The sequence below is a fragment of the Corvus brachyrhynchos genome, unplaced genomic scaffold (assembly GCF_000691975.1).
Source record: "Corvus brachyrhynchos isolate BGI_N302 unplaced genomic scaffold, ASM69197v1 scaffold17, whole genome shotgun sequence".
Taxonomy (NCBI): domain Eukaryota; kingdom Metazoa; phylum Chordata; class Aves; order Passeriformes; family Corvidae; genus Corvus; species Corvus brachyrhynchos.
In genome coordinates this window covers 12,000,492-12,015,168 of record NW_008240046.1, presented here as the reverse complement: position 1 = coordinate 12,015,168, position 14,677 = coordinate 12,000,492, and the positions used below count along the sequence as shown (strand labels likewise).

At 37.4% G+C, this 14,677-nt stretch overlaps 1 protein-coding gene across 3 annotated transcripts; it reads left to right on the top strand.

Annotated features, from left to right (window-relative positions):
* The first annotated feature begins 97 nt into the window (after positions 1 to 97).
* On the top strand, positions 98 to 13,956 carry FAM149A (family with sequence similarity 149 member A). Of its 3 annotated transcripts, XM_008641454.2 has the most exons (14): positions 100 to 331; positions 1,721 to 1,831; positions 2,788 to 2,920; positions 4,422 to 4,564; positions 5,347 to 5,472; positions 5,630 to 5,806; positions 7,241 to 7,431; positions 8,843 to 8,997; positions 10,108 to 10,211; positions 10,418 to 10,636; positions 10,950 to 11,070; positions 11,746 to 11,874; positions 12,260 to 12,341; positions 13,189 to 13,956. In XM_008641454.2, exons 4-14 carry the CDS (start codon positions 4,479 to 4,481, stop codon positions 13,260 to 13,262), a joined length of 1,464 nt encoding a protein of 487 aa, XP_008639676.1. In that variant the 5' UTR covers positions 100 to 331; positions 1,721 to 1,831; positions 2,788 to 2,920; positions 4,422 to 4,478; the 3' UTR covers positions 13,263 to 13,956. The 3 variants fall into 3 exon arrangements, with proteins under 3 accessions (XP_017600131.1, XP_008639676.1, XP_017600132.1); XM_017744642.1 differs by lacking the exon at positions 2,788 to 2,920 and having other exon boundaries at positions 98 to 331; XM_017744643.1 differs by lacking the exons at positions 100 to 331; positions 1,721 to 1,831; positions 2,788 to 2,920; positions 4,422 to 4,564 and having other exon boundaries at positions 5,367 to 5,459.
* The last annotated feature ends 721 nt before the right edge of the window (positions 13,957 to 14,677 follow it).

The following is a 14,677-nucleotide window of genomic DNA, read 5'->3' as shown; positions in this document are numbered from 1 at the left end:
GGTGTCCGTGGCCCGCCTGCCGTCCTCATTTAATGCCCGTCACTGCGGAGCTTTCGGTGAGCAGCCGGGAGCTGCTCCAGTTCCTGGCGTTCGCTTACCAGGGCAGGGGAAGTGATGCTATAGATATGATGGGAGGGGTTTTTATTTTCGTTTTATTTTATTGCAATAATTTCCTGGCACACCTAATGGCATGTGATCCAAGGAGTCAGGAGATATAGTACTACAACATGCAGTGGAAAAACGTGGCAGAAATACTATATTGCTCCATCTCACATCAAGACAAGAAGACACAGCCTCAAGTTGCACCTGGGGAGCTTTAGCTTGGATATTAGTAAGCAGAAAAGTAACAGTAAATGGTTTCCTCCTCCAGTGGTGTTTCATGGGAATCTGACCTGGGCGGTTTGAGCAGGAAAAGTCATGAGCAGTGAAGTGTGAAACCTTGGTGGTGGTATTAAGCTGTGGAAAAAATACTGAGAACAAGGGTCAGCTATGAAAAAAGTTGAAAGATCTTATAAGGCTGCCTGAACAGTAACATGACAAATAAAGACAGAGAGGGATGTACAGGAACAGAAGAAAACATGTAGAAGATGGATTGTGAGCTCACTGTTACTTCGTGGGAGATAGATCTTGGTATTACCACAAAATGAGACTCAAGTCATGGGACTGGACTGCATGAATATTCATAGAGCCTCCTGGTGCTTACTGGCCAAAAGCAGATGCCCAGGGAATAGATAGGATATGTAGTGCAAGCACATGGAAATGCTTTCCACTGCTGTTGTACCAGCCTCCAAGAAATTGAAATTTAAGGTCTTCCCTGATAAGCAGTTCAAACTTATGGTAGGTTTTTGGTGTCTTCATAACCGAGACATAGGAGTTGGATGTGTGATTGGTCCATTTGAGTGGGGAGTTAGATTTTGACATATGTGTAATGGCAAGATAAATATCACAAAGGATAGAAAGAAGACAGAGCAATCCTAACTGTTGCAAGGCCGCTCTACAGTTCTTGTCTAAAGAAATGAAGAAAATTCCTGAACTGTGAGCTGTTTTCTTGTAGTTACTCATTCATGAATGTACTTCGATGGAATCATGCTACTGTGAGAGTTTTATGGCATGAAAATAGGTGAAGCAATCTATTGTTGTAGAAGTGTTTCCAAGGAATGCTCACACATCTGTGTATGTTCTGAAGAGGTGGGTTTAGCGTATTAATGACCCAGCTCCACATATCAAATGTAATATGTAATTATAAGCAGTTGTGTAATTACAAACAGTTTCCATCTAAAAAAAAACCAACAAAAAGCCCACCCCAAACAAAGTAAAAACCATTCCTTCATTAAACTGCTGTATGGGCAATTACTGGTTTGTGCCTTTGCTGTTGCAGTAGTGAGGTGCTGCTTCAGTTGTGTGTGTGCTTCTCGCAAAGTTTGAACTGCAAAATCTAAGGAGGATGCCAGTGGAGTAAAAAAAGTCTCAAAGTAAAAGTACTTTGTTTTTTTTGAAACACACCTTTGTAAGTAAGGTAAATAAAAGCTATTTTAAAACAAGGTAGTTTGTTTCAAGCAAATGTTTGTCTTGATGGATAGGATTGAAAAATTGAAAAATTCAACACAGTAGCTGTCTTCCTCCTCTCCTCCTCTCCCCTGCCCACCCCAGCCCCTCTTCCAGTGGAGATGTGAATTAACTTTATTTAAAATTATAGAATATTGTGTTTCTGTATTTATAGGAAAGGACTGTCCAGAGGTTCCCCAAATCGGTGTCTCTCTGGAAAAAGTGGAGTGTCTCTTCCATCAGTTTTTGCAAGAAATGTGCAAGAAGCCATTGACAATTATACTTGGTATGCATGTACTTCTGAAATAATACTTAATTAACTCACTTTTGACTTAGATATTTTCAGATTGGAATTAATTTTCACTAATCATTCTTTTAGTCATTCTTATGGATAATAACTATTGTACAATATAATGCAGGATACAAATTGACCTAACCTGCTGTTTAAAGGGTTTGAACTTTACTCCCGGTTTGTGGTATGGATTTGAGTATTTTTAGACTGTAGTAGAGGACACTCATTAGCTCTGGAAGGGAAATCAAACTTCTTGATTAAATTGAAATCATGCTCACTAATGTTGCAGGTTAGTTAACTTTCAAGAAGTTTCAATCCAGATGACACTGGTTAGGATTTGCCTGGCCTGCACACCCAATTGCCATTGCTTTCCTGGCATCCTGGGGTGGGTTGTAGCTGGAAGGGACCATCTAGAACTTTGGGGGCTTGAATTGCTGGAGATCAAATTTTAAAGTGCACATAAAAAACACTGCATAGAGACATATAACTCAGTGCTATTTGAAACATTTGTAGAGATCTTGTGCTTAGTTTTGCAAAAGTTTTCTTGTGATAGCTTTTAATGTTAAAGAGTTAAAGAAAGCTTATGTTATCTTTAATGTGTTTTTCATGTGATCACTTGCTGCTGTGGAGAAACCAAAATAATTGTTAGAGCTGGAAATATAGATACATGTGTATATATATATTCAAATACATACATACACTTTAGGGTATGCCCATACAGTTACAATGGTGTATATACATACAAAAGCTTAGTAGTGTAAAAGGAATCGCCTTTATGTAAATGGTACTAATAGGAGCATGTATTCACTCTGCTTGAAAATATATGCTTGCACCTCTTCCCCTCAACAGGAATACATATTACTGGACATTTATTTGATTGGTTGCTTTATTTAAAAAATGCTTATACAGCAAATAATTGTATTCTTCATTTTAATTTCTCATCTTTTCAGTGAAACACTCTCACCACTTTCATGTAGTGGTTGTACAACACCCACGGAGTTGAATAATTCTTGGTCTGGAATAAACAGCTATACTACTAGTTTGTCTACTGAAAGAAGTTCGGTTTACTCCTGGAGAGATGATGTATGTCATAGAAACTTTTACAGTACTCTTTTTCTAAATATTGTAGAAAAAATTAGTTTTTAGTGATATTGGACAAGTAGCACCTCATCCATAATAGCCTTATGATTAAGTGCATTAATTGAATATTTAAAAAAATAGTTTTGGTTGCGAGTTGGTATTGGTGCAGCTAATGTGTAGCAAAGGAAAACAGAATAAAATGATAAATGATGAAGTTTGGGGAAAACAAACCTGTTTCACTGAAGAAGGTAGGCTTAGGTTTCTGAGTCCAAGTGAATGATAAAACATGCCTTTTCAAACACTGCATAGTGCAGGCAATGTCTAAATTGAACTGTTCTCAATGTTTTCAGTTATAAAGCACATTCATGAACATACATATAAATTTCCCAGTCTTGGTAAATATTTAGCTCTTACGTAAACTCAGTTCTTTTTTGTAGATGATGCAGAGAGAGGTCGTACCTGTTATAAAGGCTGACCTCTGAGGCATACCTGGTGCAGGCTGGCAGTGTTGAATAAATCCAAAAGCATTGCAGTTGTTGCCACTTTCATTTTAGAAAGCCTTCTGTGGCTTGTAGTGGTAGTTCTGCCATTCTTTTTGCATAATGTCCTAACTTTTAGGGTACTGACCCCATCTGTCACTGTCAATCCTTCAGGAGAAAGTCTGACTGGATTATACAGTAACCTGTGTGAGAGTTATTTTCTCATTCCTTTTCAGTGTGATCCTTTCTGTAGCTTGAAGTGCTTTAAGGCATTCAGCTGGAAGTGAACAAGCATAATTTGGGCCTTGAGTATTACCAGGTTTTTTGGTGTATGATATTATCTAATGTAAGTGGCAAATGTCATTACGAACAGTGCCCCAGCTGAGGAACCCTCAGCCAAGTGCTTGTCTCCTCATTACTGGATAAAATCAGGCACTTCTCTACTATTTTCATTTGCCTCTGTGTTAACCTAGTCTCTAGTTGCACTGAGTTGTAGGTTCAGTGAAGAAGTATGGAAGAGCCTTTCTCACACTGACAGCTGTTTCCTAAGCACCAGACTGAGTGACACAGGCATAAGGTGCCTCCTCTTTGCCCTCTTAGCTGTGGTACTCAGAAAGGAAGAGCGCTTCTTGAAAGAGCCGGGAGCTTTGGTGTCCTGGGTCCCAGAGATACAGTGTGTGTGCTTCACATTGGCACAGGGAACAAGCTCAGAGTTCAAACACCTTATAACTGTTCCTTTTTTTTTAATGTGGGCTAATCCTAGGCAGCTGTATATGTTAATGTCATAGAAATGTAGTCTTGTAGTTCCTTCTTGCCAAATCAACTTGCTCAGGCCAGCTATATGGGATCTTTTTGGGGCTTTTTTTTGGCATTGTGGTATATAAATTGTGTCCAAAATATGTAGTCTGAACATGCATTCTGATACTCTCAGCCAAGTTGATTCAAGTTGTTCTGTTCTTTAAATATCATGGAATTTTTAGTATACATGCATATTTGCTAACACCTATTAACTTTATAAAACATAGGAATTTGATAAAGCTAACACACAGAGAGTGCATCAGTTATTTTGGGAGATTGATGAAATGCTGTTTGAAGGAAAAGTGACCTCCCAAACAGAGAACCTGCAGGCAGAATGTGCAGATTGGAGCGAGCAATTTCCTCATATAAGGTAAGGAAATTTTTGCTAATACTAGTTTTAATCAGTTACCATTCTAATTTGAATTTTTGGGGTACCCTCGTATGATTTGGGCATCAGCAATACTTGTGCTTTTGGATCTCTATCTCTGGGGCTGAGCTGTGCCATAGGTGTTCAGTAAATCTGGGCAGTGGTGCTTTAGCAACTGATGCCCCTTATTTTGCTTAATAAAATGATTTCAGGCAAAGGTGTTTACAAATTATTTTATAGCATAATTTTGTGTATATTTATTAGAGTTGCTTTCACCTTTTCTCTGTTCCTCTCTACATCATGCATGTTGGAGTTTGCGCATTTTCTGAACTTTAACTGTAGCCTTAACATTCCATGTAAACATTTTTGATTCGCCCTTTTTACTCACACTGATGGATACTCGAGTTGGATAAGTGATGTCACAGCAGGCGATATTTGTCTTCTGCATCCATTTTTAAATGTATCCTACAGAGTTTTTTGATAAGAAAGGAAGTGTGTTTACTTTTGTCTGCCTTTAGAACAATCTAACAAGTTTTACTATTTGCTCTTAAAATTTATAAACTAGAATCTCATTCTTGTGTAAATCAGCTTAACTTTAATGACTTAAATACTAGGTGATGTTAAGGTAGTACATGAGGCTCTGGCCCCTCCATGAGTTGCTTTTCAAAGCAGATGTAAGGCGTGCTTTTGCATTGCCTCCCATTTGCAGGTGTTTGTATTCTGGATATTTGCATATGGCTTAGGTTTTCATCTAAGATACTGCTTGTTCTCTCCTTTTTATTCAGGGTTCTAGGAAAGCAGCTCCTAGTGCCAAAGGATGAAGGCTTTCAGCATTTTCAAAGCAGAAGTGATGCCCATGTTGATACTAAGTGTGTGCCTGGCCTCCTTGAATGTACTGGTAATACAAAAGAGTATGTTAATTTTTTTCAGTTTTCTTTTTGGTCTTCCCCCTTCAGAAACACGTACAAATATTACTTTTGTATTACTGAAATGTGTCAGTATAATTAAATATGCACTTTCTTCTTTCTTTGAATGTTTAATTCTCATTTTCTTGATGTTTTCTTTCAGGCTCTGCATCTCAGGCTCTAAACTGATCCCAACAGCATCTCCAATACATAAAACATTGGATTCAAGTTCCACTAGGATTTCTGCTTCAGACTCAGCTGTGTATTCCTTCCTGGAAGAAGAAGTTTATGATGAGGATGGAAAAATAGAGGAATATCTTGCCTTTGACAACAAGGAACTGTAAATAACAGATATATGTATTTTTTAAGAATGTAATGAAGAATTATCAGTGAACTGAGTCAGGGTTCATAAACTGTGTTTCTCTTCTGTAAGATACAGTTCCTTCTGTCCCTGTGTTCGGTAGCACAGTGGTCAGAACTCTTACTGGGCATGAATGTTCCAGGAGCTAGGCTTCTAGGCTTCAGCTAGATCATAATGTGCTGTTTTCTAAAAGGCTTGTCTATAAGGGGAAAACTTTGGTAGGACTAGTTGGGCACAAAGCACAGCTTTTTGTGCTAAGGCCTTATGCACACTCAGAACAAAGACATGGTTGTTCTGAAAACCTGAGGAACCAGACAGAGACCCTTTCAGTGCTCTTTTGGAAAGAGAAGGCTGGGGTTGCTGTATTTTTGGGAAGCGTTTAAGTGTAAGAATGCTCTCAAGTAGTCCTCTCTCTTTGTTTTACTGAGTAAGCGAACTTAATTTGGGAGGGAGACTTGTGTGAAGGTGTGTTTCTCTCTTTTGTGTCCCTCATATGCTTCTTGTTTCCTAAAATTCTGAAAAATCTTGTTTTCCATAACTAAAACATTAGGTTTTAGTTCAGTCCTGACAGGTTTAGTTTAGTCCTGACAGGAGAACAGCTTCGTCATTTTGTCAGTTGGAACCACTCACTCAGCCACATCTCACTTAGAGTTAAGAATTATGCAGTTTGGTTTGAGGAGGAAGTGAAGAAGTGACAGAGAAGAGAAAGGGAGTAGAAACTGGTAGGAATTTGAAATCATCTTTGTGATCACAAAAAAAAGAAAAAAAAACATTCCTTAGAAAAAGATATGATGGCATTACAAAAAGAAAAAGGTTAAAACTTTCTTATTGAGAGGGTGTATTAGGAGACCAAGCTAGGAAATGTTGCTAAAACATGCTTCCCTAGATAAACAGAAAAAAAATTAAAAAGCATAACTGTCCTAGCTGTAGTGGAGAGGAAGAATGTATGTGTAAGGCTATGGGCTCTATTATTCTTGTCAAGCTGAAGAAATCCTTTAAAGTTATTTCATCTTTGATCAGTGGTGGAAACTTGCAGATGTGTGCAGGTACACAGGGCGTGCTAAGAAAGAAATTTTCTATGTGAGAATCCTCTTGACAAATACAACAGTTGTTACCTATGTTATTGTAAAAAGCAGAGGATTTAGTCTCAAATAGAAAACTTTTTCCTAGACCTGCAGATCTTTCTGTTGTAATGCCCTGTTGGGATTTTTAAATTTTTCAGCGGCAAGCAAATGAAAGAGAAAATCATTATATGTATTTGATAAGTTCTCTTCCCTTAGGTGAATTTGAGTTTGAATTTTTTGGTAATCTCCAACTGACTGCCTTTTCTTCCATATGTATGTTTCTGTATTGAAGGAGAGGGGGAGAAGTCAAACCCCATGGGAATTCTTTTGAATTTGTTTCCTTTATTAGTGACGATGAGATTTGGGAACAAAAGAAAATGCGTCTTTCTGAGAAGAGGTGTAAGCGTGGCATTCCCCCTGTTTCTCCCAATGCCTGTATCAAAGATGCTGTGGCTTCTGAAGTATTTGATCATATCTGGAGTAACGTCATTGGAATATTGGAGGAACTGATTAAAAAAATTTGGGAAACTAGTGTCCCAGGTATTTGATATTTTCATTTGAAAATATGGTATTTGTTGAATCTAATTCAGAAAAGTCGTCTTCTCCTATCCCCTTAAATTAAGCAAATTTTCCAAGCTTTAGTTAAGATAACCATTGCTGTAGAATGGTAACATATGTAATGACTTGCCATGAGAATGTGTGCACACACATGCACCTAAAATGAAACTTTCTTTAAGATTTTCAGGGAGTTTTGTATGAGAGGTGTAAAAAGAAGAATACTGACTGAAATAGCTTCATTGCAAGAGAACATGTTTAAAAAAAAATTAATCACTGGCTTGAAGATGCAAATTGATGCTGTTAGCAGGATATCACTGACAATGTGATCTGAATTTGGAACCTAGGAATCAAAAAGTCTCCTAGTCCTCATTGTTTAAGCTTTATTAATAAAAAGAACCCTTGGGTAGTCAGACTGTTGAAGTGAGATAGACAGTCTTGCTGATGTGCCAGACTTCATGAGTTTACCATAGGATGAAGAAAAGGTGATGGATGTAATTTTATTTTATGTTTTCATATTCTAACAGACTGTAGCGAGGAAAAGAAAAAGCTAGGAAAATTAACTAGAAGTGAAAACCTATTCAGTGGGTATGTGTTATCTTTGGAAGCTGAGGGAAATTTCAGTTCTTTCAATGTATTTTAGAGGGACAAAAGTAACAGAAGAATACCTGAGGGTGGGTTTTGGAAGTTACCTCAAATGTAAGGCACACTCAGGCTCAAATATAAGAATACAACAAAGTGAGAAATGGCAAAATTTCTCTGAATGGTTGCAGCATCAGAACTTAACATTTCAGGTTTTAGTGTAATTTAAAAGTTCTTTTTACACCGCAGGTGGATTGTTTAGCTTTCAGTATTATAGTTTAGGGAGGATTGTTTAGCAGTATTATAATAGGTTTGCTCTTTTATCCTTTTGGAGGTCATAAGCTTATGACAAATAACTAGTATTTCAGCTAGGAAGGAAAAGAATTTGGGTTTATAATAGAAATAAGATGGTAGCATATACCCAAAATGAAACAGTATACAGCTGCTGTCAGACAAGGATAGTATCAGTAGACTTTTTATTAATACATATTTTTAATTTTTTTTTAATACTTAAAAAAAATGTCTGGGGATTTTTAGACAGCATTTCTAGGGTCTTAGCTGTATTTTTTTTAAAGAGGCACCTCAAAATCTACCTGTATAGGCTAGCTTGTATGTCAGTGTCAGAGAAAACATAGACGCAAAAGGAAATGTTTTCAAAAGCCCATAATTTATTTAGATTTTTAAATATCATGGAAACTTAAAGCTATATGAAAGTCTTTATTTACTGTGTAATATTGTTTGAATCCCAACAAATGATGGCTGGTAAACATATAAAATACTTCTTATTCCCTCTACTTTTTTTGCTCATGTGCAGAGTGTGACAAACAAATAGAAAAACTGAAAACTGTTACAGCAAAACTGCCGCATTTGCCTGTCATTCATATTACAACAGATGCTGGGAGCATTCCTCTTTCCAGAGGCTCTGAAGTACGAAGTGTATCTTTTGGGGCTCATTCTATTTCATCACAGGTAAAAATAAAACAAACCTTTCTGTCAAATGCTATTCTTTTTTTCTTCAAACCTTGGACAGTCTTAGTTGAAACATGAAAAGGCTCCTTGTCTTTATTTCCTCTTCTTCTTCTTTATACCAATTAGGTGTACTTAAAGTCATCTGATTTAAAATGAGGTTTAATTAAATGTTCTTTATTTTTTTTATTGTCACTTGTTTTTCTTTGGTGGTCCTTAAAGGTACAATTTATCACTCAGGCATTGCTCCCATTGATTTGCAAAGTCTTGTTAAATTCTATTCTGTCCTTAAAAACTAATTTGCTTTTATTGTGGTCCAGTCATTTCTTCATGGTAAAATTAAGAAGACTAACTGGGATGTGGAGTTGCAACTTGAAGTGCTTTAATCCCAACCCTGCGAGTTTCAGACTCTCCCATTCCTTTTCTTTTCCTTTGCCTCTCGTGAAAGGGGATTCTGCAGTACATCCACCAGCACATTGGCACAACGCATTACCTGTCTTTGTGGAAGCTCATGCTTATATTGATAAAATGTCCTATTTTGTCCTGCTTGCTTTCTCCTCCCTCTGTCTCCTGATTCTTGTTTAGCACATTTGATTCCTTTTTCAGCCACTGCTTCTGTTTGTTTTTTTTTCTCCTGTCTCTTTCTATTGAGTTCAAGCAACTTCATTCTCTTCCATTGGCTCTTTTTCCATGCTTGCTAAACAGTGAGATAAGGAACACAGAAAAGATAGCACAGCAGTCTTGGTTCTCCCCATTGGCGTGCTTTGTTCTGTAGCGGTCTCAGCAGCCAGAAGAAGTAAAATGCTTCGATAAATCATGCCCCTGTGCTGAGGGAGAATGGGGAGTTTGAAGAATCAAACTCTGGCTTCAGCTGAAACTTATATTGTAAATCGAGTTGCAATTCAGTAACTAAATTACGCAAGTTGTGTTTATAAAACCTGTTTAAAATAAGCAAAAGAAAAAAGGATAGTTATCCCATCTACTCCTGAGAATTGTACTGAACCATCTTAAAAGGAACTTTTGTAAACAAGTAAAACACCTCTTAACTATGTGCTTTTTGAGGTTTTCCTTCTACAAAAGTAAAGCTTAACACACAGTTGTTTCTTTTAATAGGGTCACCATTTCTCCAGCAACTTCTGTAATGATTTGGATGGTGTGATGACAATTCAAGCAAAACCACTCCAACAGAGGCATGCTGCCACAGCAGAAAAAATACCGTGGGTGCTGATATTGACATTTTAAAAATGTGACATAATTCACATTATATAAAAAATGTTTTGCAATTAGAAAAAGGCAATAAAAAGGCAGTGATCTTGTTTGTGTGGATCACTGATATGACAGTGATTTGCAGAGGTTGAAATGATGCACTGTTAAAGCCTTGCTTTTCTTGATCCTAATTCCTTATTTCTTTCTCTTTTCCTAGGAATGAGCAAGAAGACAAACAGCATAGCATTACCTCCAGTGCTCCAAATTCAGCACATGCTAGGCTGGGAAGAATTTCTGATAACAGTGTTCTTTCATCATCTCCGGCACTGCTGGCATCTTCTAGGAAACTACCAAGGTTACCTTCTCTCACCTCTGACCAGCCCTGCTCAGAAGTTCCTAATATGTACAATGATGAAATCCATAAGGGGATGAAATTGTGAGTTTTTCATTTTATTATTTTCTTTTCTCAAACTTTACTGAAATTTCACCACTGAAGGATTTTGCAAAATACTTGAGAACTAACCCATGATTTATTACTAATTGTAGAATTCAGAGGGAAGAAGAAAGCAAGCAGAGCCCTGATATTTTGAGGAAAAGCATTTGTTTTTTTTTTATTGCTGTATTAGGTGCTGTTACTTTCTGTAGCTGAGCTTTATACAGAAATGTGCTACTTAATAATTTCATGTTACTTCAATGAAGAAGTCTGTAATGTGAATTCTTCTAAAAGAGGAACCCTTAAAATTCTGTAGGGTTGGTGGCTGGGATCGTTTATCTTCTGCTCGTGTGGCTGCAACCCGGAACAAGTTACCACCCATAAACTCTGAGGCTGTTGAACAGTATGTTTCAGTACCTCGAATGCAACCCAGCTCTGTAAGTTGTGTTCATGTTTTTTACTGGTGAAGAACTTCAAGCTATTTAGAAATAAATTACTCTATGTCACTGCTTGATGTGAGTAATTTTACAGCTTGTGTTGGCTTGTATTTAATACATAGATTTAACGTGCTAATGTGTGTTGCATTGGGGTACAATTACAATGCAGGAGAAGGCAGTGTAAAACCTCACGTCACAGACAGATCACAGTGGAAAGACTTCTCTGACAACAGAAAAATCTGATTAGAAAAAAAAAAGATAAAAAGAACCAACCAACAAGATAGTAACCTTGCACTTCTGTGCATCTGGATTTAAATAACTCTTTTCAGTGTTTTATTCACTAATGTTAGATTATAAGAATTAGAAAATTACGCTAACTGAAGTAGAAAAGGATACCAGCTGAAAAAAACAGATCTTATATTGGCCTATTTTTGAAGGTTGGGGAATTAATGAATCACCAGAATGAAAGTAAATTGGCATGTTGATATGTGAATGTGCCAACATAGAAACAGTCTAACAGCTGTTTAAGAAACAGGCAAACCCTTAAATTGGTGCTTTTGGTTATTGAAAATGTGTTTTTCTTTCCTTCTTGTGAACTTTTGTATGTCAACAGAAAAAAATATTTTAATTTATTCAATTGCTGCATTCTCTTAATGTTCTTTTTAATTCTCTCAGCGTCAAGAACGATATGCTCATAGCAGAGTGTCAAGTGCAGTGGCTGGCAGGACAGAGCAACATCCACTTAGAGAAAGAACTGTTACTGTTGATCAATTTTCAAGGCCCAACACAACTCATACATTCAGGGTATGTTACAGTATATGTAGAGACATGGAAAAGGGAAGAGGTTTTCATTCATGCCTGCTGTTGGTCTACAGAAGGTCTCATTTCTGGGTCTCTCCTGATTTCTGATATACAGGGATTCCTGCTCCCTATAGAGAGGAGGTTCTTAAAAGTCTTGGGGAGGGTGTGGGACTATTGTATGAGGAAGATTTTTTTTTCAGGTCTAATGCATCAAAGTTTTCCTTTGAGGATGTCTGTGTGCTAGAAGTGTGCACTTTTCGTGCTGGTTGGAGCTTTGTACTTTGGTAGGATTCAGTCTGCTGGACTAGATAATAAAAACCATAACCAAACCATTTCAGTAGATAAGTGTATCACACACTAGCTAAGAGTATATGTTTCTTTTTTACAGAGAGACACACCTCAGAAGAAGTCACTGACTCCCACGAATTTTGCTAACCACAGAAGGACGGGTCAAGGATTTTTGATAACAGGTAGGTAAAGTACAAATCACTTGGAAGGTAAAAGGCCAACAGAACCTATTAACCCATCATACCATCAAAAAGTGCAGTGCTTAGGGAGAGCTATCTCAGCATAAAAGAAGAATAGATTTTTCTTGGCAGGATCTTTTGAGTTTGGTTCTGAAGTTTCTTCTCACTTGTTCTGAGGTTGTCCTAACTCTTATGGGTAGGAATCCTGTGAAGCTTCTTTTTCTTGTTATGACATGGGAGGAAAAGAATTCCGTCTCATCTCATCTCATCTCATCTCATCTCATCTCATCTCATCTCATCATGTTTTTTTTTTTCCCCAGTGTTTTGACATATTTACAACTACAGCAAGGGTATGTGGTGTACAGGCTAGATATTTCTGCAGTTGCTAGAGTGGTAACACAATTGCATGCTTGTGAGCTGCTCATAACAAATTTTATTTTAGCTCTGAAATTAATCAACTTTTTGTGTGAAGAAAAAGTAGATTTGAATATGTGCATTTTTCACAAAAATATAAAGCTCTCATAAAAAAAAAGCCCCAGCATTAATTTGCAGCTCTGTCTTGAATTTGCAACACCAAAAAAGAGAGCAACCCTATGTGGCTCATTTTGTTCCATTTTTACAATAAAGCTGACTGGCTAGTTCCTGATGTATATGAATCCTTATATGTAACCTTTACTTGTTTGGAAGTTCCTTGAGTTTAAATAATTATGTAATTGACATATAACAGGTGATGTAAGAATAAGGGCAGGTTAGCAAATATTGATCTGAGCACATTGGTGGAAGTAACTCATACATAATCCTGGAGTGTCTTTCAGAAACTACAACAATTAACAACGTTTCTATTTTCCAGGTTCACAGAATTTCTCCAGATCCTTTCAGAGAAATCCTCCAACTTCAAGGAAGAAATTTCAGATTGCTTCTTAACCTGTTTTAGGAAGAAATAGAAACCCTCTGCACTGAATGAAAGACTGAAGCACTAAATTGGCCACTTAGTATCTTGTGTAACAAAGAAGGTGTGCATTATGCCGGTGTCTGCTGAGCCTTGCAATCCTCAGGATGCCTGCATTACCTTCTTTTAAAATTATTTGACCAGAGGTTAGATTAAAATTTGGAGCAAAATGAAATAAATGGTTGAGGTGTCGGCTCTGTTGGCAGTATCAAGAGACTGCGGCTGCACTTTCTTCTCAGGCATTCCTCCTTTTTCTGCCTTTCCCAGGGAATTATTTTTCTACCTATCAAATAAGATATGTTTAGAACATAAAGTGCTGTTCCCACTTTTTTTGTTTCCTTAAAGATGTTCTAGTCTATGTAAATATCAGTCATATATAGAATTTATACTTTTAAACAGGAGTTTGCAATACTTCCCCTTTAACTGCTGTTTTAACAATTCTTCATTTTTCAGTCTGTCTGCTTATTATTATAATAATATTTGATCTCTTAATACTGTCTGCACCTACTTTTTCTTCTTCCTTTAATTCTTTTGAAATCTCATTCATTGCCTTTACTTATGCTGTTTTAATCATTAGTAGCTGTAGGAACTGCTGGGATAAACTTTGTTTACAGCATGTAATGTTTTCTCTGCCAAGCTAAACATGTTTATAGATGCTGAGCAATTGAACCAGCGTGCTGACAAGTCTTTTAAGACCATTCCCACTTTTTGAGATTTCTTGTACAAATGAAGAGAAGAGCAGAACAGTAGGCATCTGCTTCTGCAGCTTAAAAGGAAAGATTTGCTAATTACTAGAGCAGCAATGGATCATTCTCAGGTGGCAAGAGAGAGGGAAGAGGGATGCTTGCTGTCTACCAGAAGTATTTTAACACTTCTCTCTTTTGGTCAGTTTCTGGGCACCTGACAGAATCACTGGTCATCTTACATCCTGATAATCATTATAGACTCCTTCCAGTTTGGAAGGGACCTCAAGGATCATCTGGTCCCTGTTGGCAAAAACACAGTCTGGACGAGATGGCCTATCATCCTGTCCAGCTGAATCTTAAGTGTCCAATGTTGGGGAAGCCACCACTTCCCACATAATGGAGAGATTATTCCAATGGCTAAATATTCTCATTGTGAAAAGTTTTCCTCTTGTGTCCAATTGGAATCTTTCCAGGCATAACTTGCACACATCACTCCTCACTTTTCCATAAGATTCCTTATGAAAAGGGAATCTCCCATCTTCTTAGCAGCCACCCTTCAAATACAGGAACATGGTGATACGGTGTGCCTAAGCTTCTTTTCTCCAAGCTGGCAAATCCAATTTTCTCAGCCTTTCCTCACATGACAGGCTACCCAGTTCTTTGGTCATCTTTGTTGCCCTTTACTGCACCTTCTCCACCCTGTG

What these genes read in the sequence shown, in the direction of transcription:
- FAM149A (XM_017744642.1), top strand. Translation starts at nt 4,479, where the DNA reads ATGCTGTTTGAAGGAAAAGTGACCTCCCAAACAGAGAACCTGCAGGCA. An exon ending in CTCGAATGCAACCCAGCTCT is followed by an intron (nt 11,071 to 11,745) that starts GTAAGTTGTGTT and finishes TAATTCTCTCAG; the next exon opens with CGTCAAGAACGATATGCTCA. An exon ending in ACACAACTCATACATTCAGG is followed by an intron (nt 11,875 to 12,259) that starts GTATGTTACAGT and finishes TCTTTTTTACAG; the next exon opens with AGAGACACACCTCAGAAGAA.